The sequence below is a fragment of the Pleurodeles waltl genome, chromosome 7 (assembly GCF_031143425.1).
Source record: "Pleurodeles waltl isolate 20211129_DDA chromosome 7, aPleWal1.hap1.20221129, whole genome shotgun sequence".
In the NCBI taxonomy this organism is placed as follows: domain Eukaryota; kingdom Metazoa; phylum Chordata; class Amphibia; order Caudata; family Salamandridae; genus Pleurodeles; species Pleurodeles waltl.
The window spans coordinates 869,449,037-869,472,553 of NC_090446.1; the positions used below are offsets into that span (position 1 = coordinate 869,449,037).

Consider the following 23,517-nt stretch of genomic DNA (forward strand, 5'->3'; position numbering starts at 1 on the left):
ACAGTAATGGTAGATTGCGCTTTGTCTCTGGAATATGTACTCCGGTTCAGAGAATGTCCACTACTATTCCTAAGTGCAGGAAACCATTGACTTTAACAGATGTTCCGTGTGTCTGTATACAATTTACCAAAGGCCGTGGTCTTAGTTCGAAAAAAGTGTAGCGGCATGGCATTCAGCCAATGGAGACCGACACGCTTTAAATGCTGTAGGGTTACAGTCGTGTGATCCAGGAGGAAAGAAAGTATCCTTGGAGTAAAACAAACCAGGGATGCTCACCTAACCCAAGTCACCTGCATGGTTATCCCCAGCTGCAGTCTGAAAGACAGCTTGCACGGTATACACGGAAATGATCAACATCCGAACCCTTCCTATCTCCCCACCCCCTAGGATGTGACGTATCCAGACGGGTAGAAGTGAGTGGATCTCATCCTTTCACTACATTTAGTTTCAGTAGTTTCACCTGCCCTCTCACTTTCTCTCGCACACACACATATATAGAAACAAGTAGCCTGTGTACGCATAGGCACGACTGACTTATTTAATTCACAAATAAACCACGGTTCTCTATACCAATAGACATGCGAACGCCCATAGATCCGACAAACAAATGTAACGTTTAAACACGTTGGCCTTTTCCGATAACAGAACCCAGACAATTTACGTAAGCCTCTCGAGGCTTTGCATCACGTTGTATTTATTGGAACGGACGAAGACATTGGGGGTCATTCTGACCCTGGCGGTAAAATCCGCCAGGGCCAACGACCGCGGGAGCACCGCCAACAGGCTGGCGGTGCTCCCATGGGCATTCTGACCGCGGCGGTACAGCCGCGGTCAGAAACAGAAAACCGGCGGTGTACCGCTGCGCCGCCATGGGGATTCCGACCCCCATACCGCCATCCTGTTTCTGGCGGTTTTGGCCGCCAGGAACAGGATGGCGGTGTGGGGTGTCGTGGGGCCCCCGTAACAGGGCCCCACAAAGATTTTCAGTGTCTGCCATGCAGACACTGAAAATCGCAACGGGTGCAACTGCACCCGTCGCACCCCTTCCACTCCACTGGCTCCATTCGGAGCCGGCATCCTCATGGAAGGGTGTTTCCCTCTGGGCTGGCGGGCGGCCTTCTGGCGGTCGCCTGCCAGCCCAGCGGGAAACCCAGAATACCTGCAGCGGTCTTTTGACCGCGCAGCGGTATTCTGGCGGTTCCAGCCAGGCCGGCGGCTTCTGCCGCCGGCCGGGGTCAGAATGACCCCCATTGTTCCTCCGCGCAATTCAAAATATGCACAGCGTGATGGCGTTTCCTGAAAGGTGCGCGCTGGCCCTTTTATCGTCTGGAGGCCTTCTTCTAATTGCTTCTAATAGCAATATGACTAGTCCAACCTTAAACTCAGTGTCAACCAGAGGATATCCAAGGTCTTCTGAATTCATTCAGCGGACCACCCAAACCTACTTCTTACAGGCGAGGCGGGAGGACAGTGACTGACGTCTAAAGGTTAAAGGCAATGGACTGAGGAAAGTGCTATGTCGACTGAGTTTCCGAGTGTTGGAACAAGGTATTGTACGCCGTGTCTTAAACTGAAAGAGCGAGGATTCATAATGACAACGGGTATTACACTCCTGTTTCTAATCCATATTCCATGTTTACGTCTGTTCAAGGGGCAGATTGTCTGCGCTAAGTCTTTGTCAACGCGCTTATGTATTTATACAAAATATATTTTCTCCAGTACATAATTGTTTTAACTAAATGGGCGGCATTTCACCTTCTAGCCAAGTAGAGCCGTAGCCTGTATGGAGCCTGTACCTCGTAATACTGTAAAAATGAATAATGATTACCGCTACGCAGTACCCTCTTCCAATACTTCCATGTCTCTAAACCAGAGATGTGCGCGTGTTTTCTGATTTGAACGTCAATGCAATAAAGGGAAAGCAGAAGTAGTTTGGAAGCAGGTAGGGCATAACATAAGCAGCCATTTATGTTTGCGCGCCTGCAATTATTGTTTGGGACACCGGGTGCCGCTGTTCACCAACTAGGAAAAGGAAGGCGCGCTGACCATGTGGTACAAAAAAGAATATATAATCCGAAACCGCCTGCCGCCGGGTGTAATTCCATTTTGCAAGCTCATACTGCCTGCTTGTCCACACGGAAACACTCTGCAGGCCAGTTTTTTTTAGATCTGCACGGGAGCCCTCGCTGATGGTTTTGTACATCACGGTGCATTTTGCTGGCATGGTTCGTACGTGGACGAGAAGTTACTTCGGGGCTCATACAGATAGGAGCTGTTCCTCTGTGGCTCAGACTCCGAGAAGCGGTTACTCCGGTGCTCAGACACCAAGATGCGGTTACTCCGAGGCTCGGACACCTAGACGCTGTTACTCCGAGGCTCAGACATCGAGGCGCTGTTACGCCGGGGTAATCCTCCTGCTTCTAGTTAGTCTGATGACGGTCTGTGGAGCCGCCTCTGGGCAGCTGCGTTATTCCATTCCCGAGGAAATGAGGAAAGGCTCGTTTGTTGGGAATGTCGCTTTGGATCTGGGAATGGATAGTAAGGAATTATCAGGAGGAGCCCGGATTGTGCCCAGAGGTAGGAAACAATACTTTATATTTGATACCAAAAACGGTCACCTATGCATTAATGAAAGGATTGACAGGGAGGCTACATGTGGGCACGTCGCTCCTTGCTTGTTAAACGTAGAAATTATTTCTGCCAACATTCTGAAAGTGTATACGGTTGAAGTAGAAATTCAAGATGTTAATGACAATGCGCCCACTTTCATTACTGATCAAATATCTTTGCAAGTCATAGAAAGCTCTGCACCTGGGGCACGATTTATTCTGCCTGAGGCACAAGATGCAGATGTAGGAAATAATTCACTTCAAGTTTATCAGCTCAGTGACAATACATTGTTCTCATTGGATATAAAAATAAAACCCGATGGCGTAAAATATGCTGAGCTTGTCCTTGAGACATCACTAGATCGAGAGGAGCAGGAATTTCACCACCTGACCCTCACTGCTAAAGACGGAGGAGTCCCTGCAAGAAAAGGCACATTGCAGATAGGCGTCACTGTTCTTGATGCCAATGACAATGCCCCAATGTTTGACAAGTCTGTTTATAAAGTCAGTGTGTTAGAAAACGTGCAGAAAGGAACTGTTGTGGCAACAATTAGAGCTACCGACCGTGATCATGGCTCACACTCCGAAATAACTTATTCATTTAGCAGTATCAAGGAAATAACTTTGCAAAAGTTCAAACTTGATGAAAAGTCAGGAGAAATAGCAGTGAATGGTGAGCTCGATTTTGAAGAGTATGAATTTTATGAATTTGAAGTCCAGGCAAGTGATGCAGGCAGTCTTTCGTCACGTTGCAAAGTTATGATTGAGATCCTTAATGTGAATGACAATAATCCAGAAATTTTAGTAACATCTCTGACAAAGCAAATTTCTGAGAATAGCCCACCTGGTACAGTCATTGCTCTTCTGGAGGTATATGATAGGGATTCAGGAGAGCATGGCAAAGTCACATGTTTCCTTCCTCCACATCTGCCCTTTGAATTAAAGAAGTCAATAGGGATCTATTACAGTTTGGTAACTGATGGTTTTTTGGACAGGGAACAAGTTGAACAATATAACATAACCATTACAGCCACAGACAGTGGGAGTCCCCCGCTGTCTAAAACAAAAACCATAAAGCTTCAGGTTTTAGATGAAAATGACAATGCACCAGTGTTTCAGAAAGCATCATACAGTGCCTACATAGTGGAAAACATACTTCCTGGAACTTTTCTTTTCACCGCCAGAGCAACTGATTTAGATTGGGAAAATAATGCCAAAGTCAGATACTCAATCACTAATGGACATGATGGAGAACTACCACTCTCTTCTTATGTATCAATTAATTCAGAATCTGGTGTCATTTATGCACTTCGGACCTTCGACTTTGAAGAGTTCAGAAATTTCCAGATCCAAGTGAGAGCTCAGGATGGTGGTTCCCCAGCTCTAGAGAGTAATGTCACAGTGATGTTCTTTATAGTGGACCAGAATGACAACACTCCTGAAATATTATACCCATCAGCCGCCACAGATGGCTCTTCTGGAGTGGAGATGTCTCCTCGTAATTCTGAAACTGGTTATTTGATAACAAAAGTGGTCGCTGTTGATGCTGATTCAGGACAGAATGCTTGGCTCTCATTCCAGCTCTTGAGCTCCACAGACCAGGGACTGTTTTCCGTAGGTCTTCACACTGGAGAGATCCGAACAGCCCGTCCTATAATGGAAAAAGATGCCTTAAAACAATTTCTGCTGGTTTTAGTGAAAGACAATGGGCAGACCCCTCTCTCTTCTTCAGTTACAGTCACTATAGTGTTGGCAGACAGTCTGACAGAAGTTCTTCATGATGTAAGAACTCTTTCAGCTCCCACAGATATAGAGTCAAACCTCACACTGTATTTGGTGACTGCTGTTGCTGTTGTTTCCTTCTTGTTCCTGTTTTTGATCATTCTTCTTCTGGCCATTAGGCTTCACCACTGGAGGAAATTTCAGATCGATGAGTCCCCCAAGGTTATCTTCAATGCACTTCCTGCCTCTCAGTTTGTGGGCAATGATGGAGTCAAAGCGTTTCTACAGACCTACTCTCAGGATGTCTTTTTAGCAGGAGATTCAGGGAATAGTCAACTTAAGATCCCCATTTCAAGCCATTCAGACACCCTTACAGAAAACCAAAATTGTGAAACAGGAGGAACTGCACTTATTGAAGATTTTTTAAATATTGGAAAAGAAGACCACCCCTTCATTCAGGTACTTTATTGTTTATTATTTTGACTTTTGTTCAATATGCATCTGGTTTGGTTTGTACACACAGCCGGGTGTGACTATCAGACAAGATAGATCCTTATTATTTTCTGTAATTTTCAAATTTTCTGTCAGAAAGGTATAGATGTGTTGACCACGTGCTAATGTTCTGTTAGAAAAGTAATGTACTGTCAGTTTAAACTTCATCTGAGAAGAGTTGATGTTTGGAATAGCTTGTTGGGAATGTTTGTAATGTATTGTTGTACAAAACCCCTTTGCCCCGGGAGACAACAAAATGTACCCCTTAGACATTGATTCACTGCGATAGAATATAAAGTAAAATTTAAGGATTTCCGAAACCATCAGTGATTTCAATCAATCTTCAGGCTCTTTCTTAATATAATATACAATTCACACATGTTTGGCCTCGGTGAAATTTGCATTGTTATCTTTGCCAAAGTTATACAATATGCCCCAAAAATGCAACATAACACATTATTACACAAAGCGCTAATCCAGCACTTTGAACTATTTGTAAAAGAAAAAAAATACTTTCATCCATTTTTGAGGACACAATGCATTTGTGCTATTAATAAAAGAGCGAAATAGTGCTTGACATAAACAACAGTTGTTTGCCTTTGGTTGCTTGTGTTGTACAGGAGCTTTTACAATAGGATTTTTAACTGAATAAAATGTCAACTGGACAATGTGACAAAATGGCCCAATGTCAGGCATTCCGCATTGCAATCATAATGCAAAACCCCAGATTTTATGTGAGATTATGATGGTTTAAATGAAATTTCATACAGGTGTAATGTTTGTTAAATATATTCCTTGAAATGCTGATAGGTATGGAAATCTAATAATGAAAACAAAAATGTGTTAACTTAAACTAATTAATAATGATATTTTGACTCTGCCTCAGAGTCCAATTGTTTGTTAGGCTAAATGATTTCATATGTAAAGGATTACAATATGAAAACTAGATGTTGCATTGGTTTCCTAACATGATGCATTTTGGTGCATTCAGTGTTGGCGTCTATTCTGTATTTTTGCACTTTGCTTTCCACCAATGATTAGAGGAGAATCTTTGAATGGGTTGCAGATGTAATTCATTCAAGCAGCTGCAAAGCATTGCTCTTATTCTCTGGATTCTCCCTTTGCTGAAGTTTAATGTGTGCTTTTGTACTGTGTTCACCATCAGTGGTTAATTATCTCATATGTTGGGGTTTGACCAAATGTAGGCAAGCCAACAAGTTAACAGGGAAAGCCAAGCCAGATCTGAGTTAAGGGTCTGCCTTGGCTTGAAGAGCCCATGCATGAGTTGAGCCTTGAAAATATTTGTCATGGAAACTTTGCCTCAAACGTCATGTAAATGTGATAGTTTCACAAAAATCTCATTTCTTTAACATGCAGAAGTGTGTGTTTCACATTAACACATCAGATTATACTACCCACTGCATTTTGAGGTATTTATTAAAAGTGGGAGCTCTAAGCATGAACTGCCCCTTACCACTCTGATGATGGTGCCAATAGTGAACTAAGAGGCTGCTCAATTTGTCTTGTGCAGATACTCCTTATTCATAGACCACCATTACAATTTCTTAAGTCAAATAGAAGAGGTTTTGGAACACTACCACCATGCAGGTATAGGGGTTTATAAGTTGTAAATGTTGACTCATTTCAAGGTGATCTCAACTGTGATAATACAGAAAAAGGCTATTAGATTATGTTGTTCAATAAATGCAAGGCTGCATGCAGCAGAAATGGGGCCCTTCTGGTGTTGGGGATGGCTGAGAGGAAGACATCACTTACTGTTTCCATTATTATTTCTTTGACTCTGTGAGGGAGTTTACTGGACAGATACAGTAATTGAGTAGGGGGAATGAAAAATGGTTTCCATGATTGTAAACGTTGCAACTGATTTAATGCCGACTTTCAGCTGTTTGACTAAGAAGAAATTTCCTTTGCTGTCTGCTGCCAAGAAACAATCTTTTAAACTAAACGAAGCAACCTCGGACTTGCATGTGAATAACCCAGCAAATATTAACAAAATGTGAAGCTGATCAACCGGATTTTTTGATAACTTTGAAGTGGTTGTGGAAAACTCTCTGAATGTAATCCCTCTCAAAGTACCTGTGCTGGATATCAATGGCAGCCTCCGCCCCCAGTTTTATTAAGAATTCAGTGGAATTTAGAAATCCATAAGACTCCCATGCTGAGAGTGCGACTTTTCTCCTGGGAATGCCCGTTGTCTCAGTCACAATGCAGCTGTAAGACATGAATGTGTTCCTATGCTATTGCTGTTCTGTTTATATTTTCTTGACTTTAAGGAGTTGTAGCGACTGAAGAGTTTGATAGCTCCCGTCCCCGCACACCCTACATTAGAAGGACACACGCCCCTGCTTTCTATTATGCAGAAGATGACATTTTATATGAGCTGCCATTCAATGTTTGCTCAGTGTGCTGCATTTTATCATGAAATTAATACTTTTTGTATTATCTCTTTAAGGACCAAAATACTTAATTTTCGTGCTGAAAAATCTTGCAGCTCTTGGTATGTGAAGGACTCAAAGTTGGAGATTGAATCTTCATTCGTGTATCATTGAGTGGAATTTGAGAATTAGTTCAAGTAGACATCATTGTTTGTCAACAAAAATGAAGGCGTTTGACTATGATGCTGAGTGTGGATAACTTTAGTCATGAGTTTGAAAACAACTAGTTTTGAGTGAAGTTTTATTATGCCTGTGTAATCAGATGAAGTTGGGAAGCTTAACCCTAGCAAAACGGTTGACTTTGTGTGATTTGTCCAACTCCAAGATGTTCCATGGATGGGACTTGCTGTAGCAGTAACGTTTTTTGGAGGATGTAGCAGTCTTGCACCTACCAAGTAAGAAGCTCCAGTGTGGGGCAAGTGGGTTGTTACAGGTAATAGGATAGGACCGAGGATGTCACATGTGGAGTTAGGTGCACTGAATAGTGGACACATGGCGGTACCCAACCGTTTTCTCTTCACTGCCCCCTGCAGAAGCAGAGACGTTCAGCACTACCACAAAGGCCACTGAAGCTGATGCTTTTTTAAGGCTTGTAAAGCTCACGAAGACTTAAGCAAATTACAGAATTGCGTGTATTGCAATTTGTCTTCACACACCTATAGTAGCAACACAGGATCTGCTTATAAAAGTGTGTGACACAAAAACTGTCAAACTTCTTCTGCAGTGGGAACCTGTGTAATTTGATTACAAATATGAACATACATAGAAGTTTTAAAGTCTCCATAGAAAGGGCTTGCTTGGCCCCCTTTTTTTCTTTTAGGAATCAACTGTTTAGAAGTATCTACGAATAGTCAGCCTTTTTAGTCTTCTTGTGTTGTAAGGTGTGGGTCATTCGCCAGGCGAAATTATTATCCTGTTAATTATTTTTAATGATTAGATTAGTGGTTTGAGAAAATGAGAGTTTAAGACAATTAAAAAGGAAAGCATGTGCTCCAAACGATGATGTGTTTTATTTAAGCCAAAAACACTACTGCGGGTATGTGTAATGATCTCAAAAGGTTTAAATAATGTGCAAATGTGTTGTCACCTGAAGAAAAAGATTAGTGCTTAGAAGAGCCTGGTTATAACTACCTTCTTAAAGCTCCCCATCTTGCTCTAGCTCATGAACTACAATTCCAGATATCAAAACAAAATGTAGTTTGTTTCACGGATTATGCAGAGCACAGCAGCGCGAGTTGCAAACACACATCTACCAAAATGCCTGTGTGCAGCAGATTAATGCGGTATGGATACTGGAAATATGGCATTGAAGTGAGTCTGTGGGGGGTTATGTATGGTGATGATTAATTCCTATTGCCCTGATTTGGAATTATTCATATAGAGCCCAGTGATGAGTGGGGTGTTTAATGCAGTGATTGAAGTGAGTGGTAACCATTGTGAATGTTGTTCTCTTTTTTTTTTTTTTTTAATATATTAACAGTTTTCATACTTTTTGCTGGCCCGTCCCCAAGTTTAGTGATCTCATCCCCTTTGCACTTATCATAGATCCCATTCTGTTTTTATGTACATCAACCTCTGGTTTAATGCTGTTATAAAGAGTTTGGCTTTCACATGTTTCCTTGAAAACACTTGGTCATTTATGCTTGCAATGACAGGGGAAAAGGTGTCCCATGGTTTGGCTGTTAATGACAAATTGTCATGATAATGCACCGTAGTTTTGAAGGCCCAATTTCACCATAAATACACACCCAGTAGTGTGCGAGGTATCATAAAAAAACATAGAAAATCTACATTATACTGTGCTAAAACCGTAACTACGTTGAGCGTTTGTATGGTAGACTCCAAAGAATACTGAAATAGAAGAGAAACAAGCAAATGGGACTGGCACCAATTTATATGTGTAATCGCCTACATTAGCGACCTCACACTGCAATATATCATATTACAATAAATAAGATCGGGAGGTGCCATTGTAGAATGAACAGTAATCAGTTATCACATGACATATTCATAACTTCATAACCCAACTGTTCTTTATGGGCCTCGCTCTCTTTTTGGCAGAGCGGAAGTAACACCGTAACCAGCGGTACTCACAATTCCAGTGGTGTTAGAGGCGTGGGAGTACGCGGCTTTACCCTGGCATCAGCTGGCTCTGCGGTGTAAACCTCGGACCTGAGACACCATCCGCCAAGAGAAATCAGATCAAACTGATGGGGCTGCCATGCAAAGCGCAGGGGAAAACCTCCCTGCGCATGTGGGACATTTTTTGTAAGGAGAAAGTAAACACCGCTTTGGGTGCGTATTCTCTTAATATGGAAGATTCCTTTGGGGAGGGGGGGGGGCTACTGAACCCCTAGTGCCCGCCCAGCTAACATTTAGTGCTGTGCAGGGAGCTGATGGACTCGCAGCTCCCTTCACAGCATCGATGCCCCCACCCAGCCGGAGTGGTTTGTAAGTACAATGACAGATCCTCATCCAGTGTAATGGAGGCCACAGCCTCTGCCTCCCGGTAAAGCGTCACAAAATCTGCGAGGGTCTAAGATAGGTCCTAAGTCCTATGTGCTGCGTGTAATCACACATATGCCGAAGAAGTCAGAGTATTGAATCTGCTTTGGTTCTTAAGTCTTGAGCACGTTGTCTCACTTGCGTCATACAGAACTGCTACTCTCCAGCTGGCACCTGTTTTGCGTGTTAGTACTTTTTCAGGACTCTTACTCTGCAGTTTTGATATTTGCTCAATTATTCCTATTGAACTGCTTCTTCCCACTATTATGAATTGATCCTAGTATTGCATCTCCTTGTGGACTCATTGGTAAATATATCCAGGCTCACTAGCGGGGACGGCACTGGGCGTTCCACTTATTGCTGAACGTGGGTCGTGGGTTCAGTGAATAGTAAATTAAGTGCTTCATTGCTCATATGGCTACATTTGTGTTCAATAAATGTTTGTTTACTTAGAAGGATGAAGGATCAGTTCATAACCATGTAAATTAAGTTATTAAAAATGAGTAGCTGTACATTCATTAAACGTTTAGCCACTTAACCTTGACAAAGTGCTTTCTTTTTGACACCCGTCAGCTGAAGATCTGTGATTTTTATTTTTATTTTTTAGTGCAGTTGAAGCAATTTGCTCTACACGTGAAAACAATTCAGGTGAAGATCTGTGACGCGCTGTAAAATATCTACCATGAACTAAAGAGTGCTAAATTTCAGAATTATAATAGGGAAACCAAAGTACTGTGGCCAAATCAATGTACACCGAGAATCACTTGCCACATGAAACGTAATTCCAGGGGACACCGGACTGTGCTGCACAGTAAAAACCTTTCTGGACTGAGCCAGATCTGCAACACTCCTCTAGGCAGACTGCACCATATCGTACCATGCTGAGATCGTTACCATCAGCCACACTCCACTTAGTCATAGTAATAAAATCTTCACACCCGAGCACCACTGCATCCTGTGGAAGGAGTATTTGCAACGTAGAGTTTGGTTTCCTCAGCACAGTGCCAACGTGCAAGCACAAAAAGAACACACATGACAGAACGAATTATGTCTGCTTTACCTGCGCACAGAGGTGCAGAAGGGCATCAAAGGAGCATGTTTCTCTAATGCAAAGATGTACAGGACAGGTGGCTGCTGCAACAATGCCACCATCCCTTACAAGAATAAGAAGTGCCTGGCACCCGCACAAGTGTCACTCAGACAAGTGGAGCATGACCCCCCCCTCCCCCCCATTACTCTCCTCTCCATACTAGGAGGCCGAAACTCAGGACGAGGCCTGCGACGCCCTATCCGGAAAATGATGCTCACTGCCTCCCACAAGGCCATTCGGCAGACGTGCAATGCTCCAGTCATACATAGCATGCTGGATACTCTCTATATACACAGTACTGGACCGAGGTGCAGGGTCACCCCGGTGGTAGCAGATGCTTTTCGTCAGTTACACTGCAGTGTTATACAGTGAGCAGCTGTTTACGGTTCCTCAAACAAACAAGTGTTACAGCTAGTGCAGCTTCCGTACACACTTCCATCACATACACAAAAATAAGAGGACTCGTGATTGCAGTATTCGACCATCTTCAGATGCGGAGAAATGGCACTGCGTGGCAGGAGCAATGTAATCTTCCACGAAACAGGCAGCGGTAGTGCCGACTTCTCACTCCTATAGAGCAGGTATACATCTGGCGGGAGGAATGCAGTGCCCTCTGCCTTGCAAGGCTGCTGAAATGCAAGAGTCCCTGTCCCTCAGGCCAGCACAGCAATGGAACAAGCATTGTACACTTCCCTTTCCATAGAACAGTTATTAGCAGGATCTCACACTCCATGCCTTCAGAAGCAGTGCGCACAAAGCGCACTCTACGGCAGCACAGGGACAATCTGAGGCCAGGGTAGGGCACTGGCATACTTGGCAGCAGCGGGGGTCAGCGCTGCCACACACGGTGACACGCTTGTGATTCAGTCTGGCCCAAGTACCTCTTGTGGTGGATCATCAAACAGAAGGTGATTTATAGTTCAGTGTAGTCAGAGCGTGCTAAGTACATACATATTAAGAGGATCATTTCGGTATCTGGCTGCCTTATACCGCAGTGAGATGGTCGTACAGAACCACTCACATAGGAAAGGGGGTATACATCTGGGATTGGCCCCACCGCAAGTGATCAACTGAAAAGCATAGCCCTAGCCATGACCAAGCTACAGGACTAACCTCAAGGTCTCAGCAACCAATCCAAAGTCACGACAGTTACCAATACTTTCAGAGTATTGGAAGGTAGTGGAGACAGATGTTCTAAGCACAGGGCATGGCATAACACCTTGCCCTTTTCCAGTAGGACCAGGACAATTCCCAGTGGATGCACGAGCCTGGGCTTCTGGTATTCCTGCAGGTGTTTACCAACTGTTACAGAGACAGACTTAATGGGAAAATAATTTGACCAGTAGACATAGTCATTAGTCCACGCATTATGTACCATACCGGCATTTGTGCAGTTTACTCCCTAGGGTTTTTGAGCGCAGAGTAGTTGCTGCAAGCAGGGTCGGATTGGAAGTGCGGGTAATCGGTCATTGCCCGAGGAGCCTGTTTCAAAGGCCAGCTGGTGGGCCGTGTTTTTTTCAGTTGCAGATAAACGCCCAACATTTGCCTGGGCCACCCTGGTCACTGCCACACACCCCGAAAGGCTGTCGCAGGAGCAGAGGTCAGAACTCAGTATGACCATGTAGATGCCCTGGGTGTCTCACTGACGTGCGGTAGGAGAATGGACCAGTCTCGGCACTCACAGAATGTGGTGGGTCTGACAATGAGGCCTTAGGGAGGGCCATGCTGTTTATTAGCAGCACAGCTAGCACCAATGTTACATGGGGGTGAAATGAAAGGGGTTGTGCGAGGAAGGAGCCAGATGACAAACGGTTGCCATTTAGGAGGCTCTACTTCTTGCAATTAGGAGAGGAAAATGAATCCTCAGATACGAAGGAAGCAGCATTTTATGAAACTTCATCATCCACAAGTGTGGGTCACTTTTTCGTTTTGTGCCCGGTTTTGATCCCAGTCTGACACTGGCTGCAAGGCATACAGTGTAAACATTCACCTGGTGCCAGTACCTTTTAAGTGTGCCATAAGTCAAGCCCATCTTATCTGCATAAATCTTAAACGAAAGATCTTTACATCTAATCTGTGCAGCATGGCAGAGTGGGGAATGTGCCAAACTCCAGTGCTAGAAGCGGTTATCTCCCTAGGGAGCCGCAAAATGGGCGGTGTTCCGCCTATCATTTGCAAAAATGTTAACACGTATCGGTACTGTTAACCACAGAGACCGCCCAGTCACTCACACAAGAATATGTCATTGGGGGAACCCACTGCTTTGCCCCTCTTTGCCAGTAGGTAAGGTGTTGGTACAATGATGCATGCTCGTCGATGTTTATCCCATGGGAATAGAGAATGGCACTCCAAAGTCGTATACGTTTAGGATCATTTTATTTTACTTGTTTGATCGAAGAATCTGCCCATAGCATGTAAATAAATCGCAGTGTCCCTACAAAATGTCATTGTATAACCGAATTGTTTGTTGATTAAGGAGAAATGTATACAAACAAATGGTTTCCTCTGTATACTGCACAAAAATGTAAATGTACAGTAGTTGGAGTTTTTAAAAATAATTTTCAGTGCTGCCTAATAAGAAGGGCGCGGTTCTCATCCTTATGACTGTTTGCTCTGGCCTGGAAACTTTCAGTGAATTTACAGAACGCGAATGCGATCCTGAACAGTATTACTTTGTGCTAAAGCTGCTGAAGTTATTTATTTGAACGTTAAGTGTCGCTGCTCACTCACAAGTAAGGTAAAAGCTGACAAAAATCACGTGATATGTAAAGAGCTGAGACGACTGCGAGGTACGCTGTGGAAGCTTTCGGAACAACTCAGTACCTGTCGACCTCAGCGTCGACGAAGCCCTCGTTTTATACAGAACAGGAGCCTTACTTTAGAGATAGACGCTTATAACGCAACAGACCCTTCAGCGGGCATGGACCAGGCATCGAGACGCTGTATCTTCCGGACTCCTCCACCGCTGAGCTGTTACTCTGTGCCTCCGGTACGGAGGCGCTGTTACTCCATGACTAAAACACCGAACCGCTGTTACTCCGGTGCTCAAACATCGAGGCGCTGTTACTCCGGTGCTCAAACATCGAGGCACTGTTACTCCGGGGCTCCCCTGCTGCTTCTTGTTACTCTGCTGACAGCCTGTGGAGCCGCTTCCGGGCAGCTGCGTTATTCCATTCCCGAGGAAATGAGGAAAGGATCTTTTGTTGGGAATGTGGCTCTGGATCTGGGGATGGATACAAAGGAGTTATCAGAAGGAGGAGCCCGGATTGTGTCCAGAGGTAGGAAACAGTATTTTAATCTCAATGTAAATAAAGGGCAATTATACGTTAATGAAAGGATCGACAGAGAAAATGTCTGCGGGCGCGTCGCTGAGTGCCTTTTAAATATAGAGATTATTTCTGCGAGTACAATGAACGTGTATACAGTAGAAATAGAAATTCAAGACATCAATGACAATTCACCCACATTTATTGATGAACAAATATCTTTACAAGTTGTTGAAAGCACCGTCCCAGGGGCGCGATTTGAGCTGCCAGATGCACGAGACGCAGACACGGGAATATTTGCTGTTCAGAAATACCTACTCAGTGACAATAAACACTTCACTCTGAATGTAAAACTTAAAGATGATGGCACGAAATATGCGGAGCTCGTCCTTAACAAATCATTAGACCGAGAAAAACAGGATGTTCACCAATTGATCCTCACAGCTTTAGACGGAGGGGAGCCTGTCCGGTCGGGCACAGTGCAGATACGAGTCACAGTCACCGATGCCAATGACAACGCTCCGGTTTTTAATCAATCTGTTTACAAGGTCACTGTTTTGGAAACTGCACCCAAGGGAACTGTTGTAGCTACCGTGAGAGCGACTGATATTGACCAGGGATCAAACTCCGAAGTAACGTATTCATTCAATAACATTATGGACGAGGCATTACAAACATTCACATTGAATTATAAAACTGGAGAAATATCCTTAACAGAAAACCTAGATTTCGAAGAAAGTGGAACGTACGAATTCGAGGTTCGAGGAAGTGATGGAAGTCTTTCATCTAGATGCAAAGTGCTGATAGAGGTTATCAATGTAAATGACAATGCCCCAGAAATATTGACATCATCTCTGCTCAAGCAGATTTCAGAGAATAGCCCCCTTGGAACGGTGATTGCTAATTTGGAAATATTTGATCGAGATTTAGGAGAGTATGGTAGGGTTAACTGTTTTCTGCCTCCCCACCTCCCCTTTAGATTACATAAATCATTTGGGAGCTATTACAGTTTAGTAACTGATGGTATTTTGGACAGAGAGCAAGTATCTCAGTATAACATAACAATTACAGCCACAGACAGCGGAGCTCCCCCATTGTCTACAACTGAAACAATAAACCTTCAAATTACTGATGAAAACGACAACACACCACTGTTTGAGCAAATGTTACACAGTGCATACATCATGGAAAATATTCCTCAGGGCACATCCATTTTTGCAGCCAAAGCAAAAGATTTAGATTGGGGCAAAAACGCCAAGATCAGTTACTCCTTAGCTGAAGGCCACATAAGATCTATTCCGCTCTCTTCTTATGTATCAATAAATTCAGAATCTGGTGTCATCTATGCACTTCAGTCCTTTGACTTTGAAATCTTGAGAGAGTTTCAGATCCAAGTGAAAGCTGAAGATGGTGGTTCTCCACCTCTAATGAGTAATATCACTGTAACATTCTTTATTCAGGATCAGAATGACAATCTTCCTGAAATATTATACCCATCAACCCCAACAGATGGCTCGTCTGGGGTGGAGATGGTGCCTCGCTCCTCTGAACCAGGTTATCTTGTCACTAAGGTGATCGCTGTGGATGCTGACTCTGGGCAGAATTCGTGGCTCTCCTATCAGCTGCTGAGGTCCACAGACCAGGGACTGTTTACTGTAGGCCTTCACACTGGAGAAATAAGAACAGCCCGCCCCATTATGGAAAAAGATGCCATAAAACAATTCCTGGTAGTCTTAGTGAAGGACAATGGGCAGACTCCTTTCTCTTCTTCAGTTACAGTCACCATATTGCTGGCAGATAGTATGCCAGAATTGCTTTATGATATAAGTAATGCTTCAGCTCCTGCCGACACAGAGTCAAACCTCACACTATATCTTGTTATCGCTGTTGCAGTTGTTTCCTTCTTGTTCCTTTTCCTGATCATTTTTGTTTTGGCCATCAGACTTCACCATTGGAGAGAATCTCAGCTCAGTGACACATCCGGGGCTAACTTCAGTTCTCTTCCTGCCTCTCAGTTTGTGGGCATCGATGGAGTCAGGGCTTTTCTGCAGACCTATTCCCATGACGTCTGTTTAACAATGGATGCTGGAAGAAACGAGGAGTTTAAGTTCCCTTTTTCAAATGATTCAAATGCTGTTTCAGGAAATCAAATTTGTGAGAAAGATGGTGGAGTTCTCATTGAAGATTTTTTGAATATAGACAAAGGAGACCAATCCTTTGATAAGGTATGTGTCTTTTTATTTTTTATGAATTGCTTTCAAATGAAAGTGTTTCACACCTTGTCTGACAGAGCATGTGAAGCTTTGCTGTCACATTGTAATACCAAGTGCTAGAAAAATAGTCGTGCTTTTTCAGGAGTTAACACTTTCCATAATTGAAAATCATTGTAGAACCTTTTGTTATTGCAGATGAGATGTTTCCTTAAATATTTTCATCTGGTCAAACAAACCTGTTACATACTATGGAATCTGTAACAAAAAATCAACTATAGTTTAACTAGAGGCAGCCGGACACTTCCAATGAAATACTTGGGCTCCCTCTGTTAATGAAGAATAAGAATACCACTCCTGCTTCACTGGCAAATTCAGAGTAACCCTATTTGAACAACATAAACATGGCATCTTAACTCTGCGTCCACTTACATAGTCACTCACACCCAATCGTAACATTTGGCATTTCCCTCTAAATAACTCCAAAATGAAAAAAAAGAAAAAACTAATTCTTCCAATAGTCATAAAGCATATGCAGTACTTTCCTCCCATGCCTTTCCTACATTTTTTCCAAAATTCGTCTTTGCATGATATTAATTTGCAATAGCACCGCAGTGCATCATTTAGTTGAAATTATACCTTTAATACTCTGAACTATTTCTTTCTTTTTATTTGATTTTTTAAATTATCTTTATGTTAGTAAACTCATCTAATGCAGTGGTTCCTAACGTTTTAGAACTATGACCCAATTTTAAGATTGACAAACTGTTGAGATCCAACTAGCTTTTATAGATGTGAGGTGGGTGATTTTTTAATGTAACTAAAGCATTGTGTGGTAGCACACTGTCATTTATAGGCAGCACATTTTCCACTGAAATGACCACTACATTTAACAGGCAAACGGTTTTACTTATAAAACTATATTGCTTACAAATAGTAATATGTGAAACCGGGGTTCAGTGAATATTTATCATTTGTGCACAACCAAGTAAAGTGTTTTGATTTGTTTTGATCCTGTTAAAATCTTTGTTTTCATCATGCTTCACAATTAGAGAAAATGCTTTATTTTTGCTCTCCTAACTGCTGAATGTGTACACTTCATTTACATGGATTTACATTTTGTTGTGTGTTACAAAAATGGCACCCTACAGACCTTCCTTTTACACACCTGTACATAGCAAGGTTGTCATATACTACACTTTCTCTGGCTGCAACGTAAAAGTAGGTTGTAAGCACCAACTCCATGTTAAAAAAGCAGAAATTTGCCAGAATGCATAGCCTTACATTTGACCTCTGTCTCTGAAGCACTGCAAATGTGGCAATATAAATACAGATTTAAAAGGCATCTTTTTTTATTGCTTGAACTTTTGCAGCCCACCAAAATTCAGCTCACGACCGACATGTATGTCAAAGCCCACAGTTTAAGAAACACTGATCTAACATATATGCTGAGAAATATGCAAAACAGTTTCTTCATGCTGAAATGTACACTTTTGGAGCATCTCCAGGAACTGTGTCAGTGATTCTCATGCATCCCATCTTTAAAAGTTTAAATGCAGACCCTTGCTGTCATTCAGAAAATAGTATTGTATCTGATCATTTTTCTTACGTTCAATTAAATTGCATGAAGGATCGCCCATAGCAATTTGGATTTTAAGTCTGTTCCACTGTGCGTATTCTTATATTTCCTCTTCAAACACTGTTTTCATTGTGTTTGCAGTGCTTAATTTGTGTAAGAATAAGTGACAAGACCAATAGTTTTTTTTAAAGAAGGTCACAGATGTGCTGTTGATTGCCAGGGTTGCTGAATCCCAAAGACTCTCTAGTATTAATTTCACCTTATGCCTCCTTCTTTTCTACACTATGCTTCATGTCCTTTTATCTCACTCTTGTAAGATCTTTTTCACCCCAGTCTTATCACTTTTTTCCTGTATCTGTTTTCCTCCTTCTTTGCCTGTTTTGTACATTCCTCTCTCTTGTTCTGGGTCAAGGACTGATGATAAAAAATAAATCCTGTTTCCCTAAAATGAGTGAAGTGGGCCATACCTGCAACCATGAGCGACTTGCATAGACACGTTGCATTTCAATTAGTTCCACATGGGGTCTCTTGTCCCATGTGAGTACAAGAGACGGCGATCTTCTGGAACCACCTGCCGCCTCATGGTGCAGACACATTGGAATGTGACTGGGACTTAATTGAGGAGGTTTTCTCAACACTGCAACTTCAGCTGCTCTATTCCCGCTTCCTTAGCTGAGGTTAAAGTCATGTGATTTCACTTGTACAGCTTGAAAACGAGTTGGTGATTTGTAACCAAGTGAACAAGTGCATATTTTATATTGAAAACTAACAACCCAGTTGAGCTTTTCATTGTGTCCATACCACATAAGCAGAAATGACAGTCACTAGGTAAAAGATGGAGTCTTTGGTATTTCTTTCAGTAGGTGAATGACTTACATGGAACATACAGTTCTCATTTGCTGGTGAAATGGAAGATAAGTTAATTACTGGAAGCATTGCTAAGGACACAGGTTTAAATATGAGCATTTGTGTGACAGAAAAGTGCCTATAGTGTCTACGGCTGAGAAACAATATTTTATTCTAAATATAGAAACTGGGACAGGAATAAACTGTGCTAGAACATCTGGGTGATTTCCCACACAATTCCTTCCTATAGAGTCGATGCAAGACACTCTTTTAAAAGTATTCCTTTTGGAAGTTATTGCCCAGTATTAGGTTAAGGAAGCTGTAGAGTTAGCATTAGTGAAGGGGACGTAAATATGTAAGTAGTGCTTTCGGTGATAGACACAGACAAGGATGAAGATTCAAAGTCCAAAGTTACTTACTCGTTCAGCAGCACCACAGATTCAGCACCTTATGCCATCAGTTTGGATGTAGCCACCAGTTAAATTAGTGAGGCTGTTCAATTTTGAAAAGACTGATTTAAAAAAAATTTCAGTGGAAGTGAAGGATGGAGGGGGATGGGTTACTCACATTGTGGTGCTTTCAGAGGCTATAATCCAAACTGAAAACCTCCAAGAGAGAATATTTACTTCCAGTTTCTGTCCACTTCCCATTGACTCCTTCCCAGGGCTCATTAGCATCCACGATGGAGATATTTTAGCCAGTGTTGATGTTGAGTGTAGTAGTCAGAGAAAATGTGCAGTTTAAATGACCATCTTCATCCAGAATATCTTATATTCTTGTGACTGCAAGCATTGTGGACAGGGAAGCTGCCCAGAATATAATATATCCATTATGGGCACAAACAAGCGACCATCTCCTTTGGCCATGAGCAGGACCACCAGAATATAATATATATATATCCATCATAAATAACAAGCCCTCAGTGTTTGACATAACTGCTTTCCAGGTCTAGGTTCCAGAAAACAATCTTTCTAGAACCTCTCTTTACCAATTAAACACATCCAATACCAATACTGATCAAAATTCTTGCATCATATTTTTGCAAATTAATAATATCCTTTCCTCCTACATCTTCATTAACTCCCAGAACGGTGGGATATACGCCCAGCCCTCCTATGACTGTGCTCAGCTCCGGGAGTCTTATTTCCAGGTGAAGGCTCAAGACTCAGGGTTACCTCCTCTCTACAGCAATGCCACCAACAATAATATAATAATTTATATGACCTACTGGCGGTCACTAGTAGGTAGTTCTAATTAGGACCTAGTTTCCATCGACAAAGCATTTTTTGTTCTGCTAATAATTTTGGTGACATTTGACAAATCTTTAAGAAATTTTCAAAACTAGTACGTTGGTCACTTCAACTGCTGTCTGGAAAGGTCATGGTGATTTGTTAAGTAGGAGCCTAGGGAAAAAGATAGAGGTTTCAATAGATGTTTTCCCCATGCAATATCCCTTAGAAATTTTAGACATGAGTACAGCCCAAACTGCTGAACGGAATTAAACCAATTTTTACCAGACAATCAGATCTTGGTCCAGGAAGAGCCCTTTTTGTAATTTGGTGTGAATCTGTTCAGTAGTTTTGGAGTTATTAAAGAAACAAATATATGTATATCTAGGGACGCGGATGCTCTGCACTCCCGACAGACATAAGCTTGCCCCAAAAGTGTTCCTAATATAACAAAAGGAAACAAGTGAATTAATATGCACCCAGAATATTCAAACAGACACGTGATAATAAAGTGCAAACAAAATGAAAACTCCAATAGTTACTACTGCTCCATACATTATTGGAGTTTTCATTTTGTTTGCACTTTATTATCACATGTCTGTTTGAATATTCTGGGTGCATGTTAATTCAAGCTTATGTTTATTGGTGATGTGTTGCAGCACTAGACATGTTATATGTATAACTACATATCCCAGTATGCCACATAAAGGCATAGCTTAGTGGAAAAGCATAAATACAACATGGTTTGGAGTAATCAAGTTACCGTGATCAAGACCGAGAAGGTCGAAACGCGTTGGTGTTAGGTGGTGGGGTCGTTTATTTACTGAATAAAAGAGGATTAATCACAATTCTGTGAGTGCGGCATCTTTAACTTGAATGTTAAGCTGCCTAAATGATTTATGGGAATAGGTCCTTCCCTGATGCCTGCACCGACGAGTAGAGCGCGCCTCTTTCTGTGGATCTGTTGGAGCTTAATATATATATATATATATATATATATATATATATATATATATATACACAACAGTTGTCTTGCAGTGCGCGTCTTCACAGCAATGCACATACTCCAACCAATGCATTTCAACCATAGCTTTTAGTTTCTGCTAGAGAAGGATCAGACTTTTGTCTAGTGTCAGTTTTGATGCCATAAAGTAGCGCAGAAGGTTTATATGCCTGCTGTAAAGATCAAATCTGTATTTTATGTGAATAGCTGAGTGGATTTGTTGTGTAGCCATTTTAGTTATAGCTCCAGGCACGTTATTTTAACACACTAGGCCACTGTACACTTTAACCTAGATATATTTTATTTGGCTTTGCATTGTTATTTTTACGGTCTTGTTTTATTTTTCATCTCTGTTTTTGCTTAGCCCAGCACTGTGTCCTCAAACAACTCATTCTGATCAGTCATTTGATCACTCTGTGCTTCATTCAAGGCTACAGTTTGGTACATTGCCGGTGAACGTGGTAGAAGTTTAGCCTCCAACATTCGTAGAAAATACACATCCTTACGTAGGGACATTTTCTTAGAACATCAGCTGTGTTATTATAAAAACACTTCCTAGTCTCATTATACGTTAAGAGGGAGATTCCAACCAGGGAACCACGACTGTATGCTGATTGCTGAATACTTCGCTACAGATGCTAACGCAGACTACAGGCCTTTGCTCAGGTATGACAGTTGATGTCTCCCTGGGGGAACCTGAAAGGCAGAATTAGAAGCTTAACATGCTGTGCTCAAATTATGACTTAGATAGGAATTAATCCATCGATCATAGTGACAATATGATAGCTTTATTCTTATACTTCACTCTTCTCGTCACCATTTTAATACTGTCATGTGTCGTCCTGGTTATTGCAGCTCACGTTTTGCTATCTAAGATGCAGTCATTTTTATTAAACTAATCATTAAAACATACTGCTTCTGTTTGTCATTTATATATGAGACTGAATTGTAAACGAGAGAACCGTATGTGACCTGAGTGACCACGACTTCCCTGAGAAGCTTAATATGTCATGCGCTCGGCTGCCCAATCATCACTATCCCCTGGTAGAGATGAGGCACTACTAGTTAGCCGGACCAAAATCCGGATTTAGAGCGACAGGTGTCACCCACAGTGGGTTAGACTCAGTCTCCCACACTGTGGACGATCTTGCTGCTCAAAATCCAGTAGTCTCATTAGAATAATGAGAGACTACACAACATGGCGCCGCCAACTTTTGGTCAGGCCCTAATTTTTAGGTCTTCCGGAGTAGCTCTCTCTCATTATATATCATGACACCTCAGTACCGTATGCGGAGACGTCCGTGGTGCTGAGGATTTCCACCACAGCTGCATAGGTGATCCTACTACAGCTGGAGGTTGTTCAAGCTTGAACTTTAAAAGGAAAACCGTATTTGATGTGCCTTCTTTGAACTCATAGTGTTACTATTATGGGAAATCCACAAATCCACAACAGGTACAAATAGCGGGTAACATGAGACAACCTCTAACTGCACATTTATTAGCGAATGGCCTAACGGCCCAGGGGGGTCCAGTAACATTTGTGGTGGACACCCATGCAGCTTATAGAACAGAACTTTTTTACTCTTGGGTCACATTTCCAGCAGTTGATGGGAACACAAATACATTTCACCAATATACACCTGCAAATGCGCCTGGACAATACAGAGCATACCCATATTTAGAGATACCTCTATCTTATCAAGAACATAGTAAGTGGCTTGATGGCGCCCTACCCCACACAATATTACCAGTAAGGTTAGGTCCACTAAGTAATGATGGTCCTACCTGGCCTTTATTGGCCACCTATACACCACATCCTGCAGTTGCAAATTTTGCGGTAGCTGAGGTTCGTCGTTTGTATATTGAATTAATAGCGATATATAGACGATTAGTAAAATTTGTGATGCAAACACTAAATACAAACCCAGCACGTGCTTCTCCAGCACATCCACACGCAGCAACGCCAGGTATAATTCCTGCAATTGTACACTCCATTATGGGTAAAGTACCTGCCAAACGAGAAACTCCGGTTTGGCTAGCACAGAAAATTAATAAGCTGGAAGCAGTATTTTCCCATATAGGACCTCAGGATAAACATAGAATATTAACAATGTGTTTGCCTTTTGGGATGGTCCCTAGAGTAGAAAACTGTAATACCCGGGGCACGGTATTTGCTGCGCTCTATACAAACGCACACAGTACACCAACACTTGCCAAATTACTGGAGGTGTTGAAACAAATTCAAGATGAATTCGGGGCCGGCCCGGCCTTAGATTTGGGGATGCAATTGATGGGCAATTTTGCCATGGTATCCTCAATCATTTTAAGCAATCTTAAAGGGGAAGCAGTGGCGCTTGCAGTGCGCATGCAGCTTCGTGATGTTCCACAACAGGATCAGGAACAAGAGCTGCCTAAAATAATAGCAGAGACCTATTCAAGTATTGGTCGAGATAGCTTCGGGGCCAGACCACAAAAACCACAATTTCAGGGTAAAGCGAACAAAGATACCC

The 23,517-nt window shown here is 42.3% G+C and overlaps 3 protein-coding genes across 5 annotated transcripts in view; all 3 read left to right on the top strand.

Annotated features, from left to right (window-relative positions):
- The window catches only part of LOC138245662 (protocadherin gamma-C3-like), an 830,748-nt gene that overhangs the window by 97,472 nt on the left and 709,759 nt on the right, over positions 1-23,517 (top strand). The window lies entirely within an intron of this gene.
- Positions 2,137-4,922, top strand: LOC138245664 (protocadherin gamma-A11-like). The gene has a single exon (XM_069199469.1). It carries the CDS (start codon positions 2,190-2,192, stop codon positions 4,812-4,814), a length of 2,625 nt encoding a protein of 874 aa, XP_069055570.1. The 5' UTR covers positions 2,137-2,189; the 3' UTR covers positions 4,815-4,922.
- LOC138245668 (protocadherin gamma-A6-like) lies at positions 13,690-16,055 on the top strand. The gene is given in 2 exon segments (XM_069199473.1): positions 13,690-15,816; positions 15,819-16,055. Coding segments are annotated over 2 exon segments (2,145 nt in total). The 5' UTR covers positions 13,690-13,794; the 3' UTR covers positions 15,942-16,055.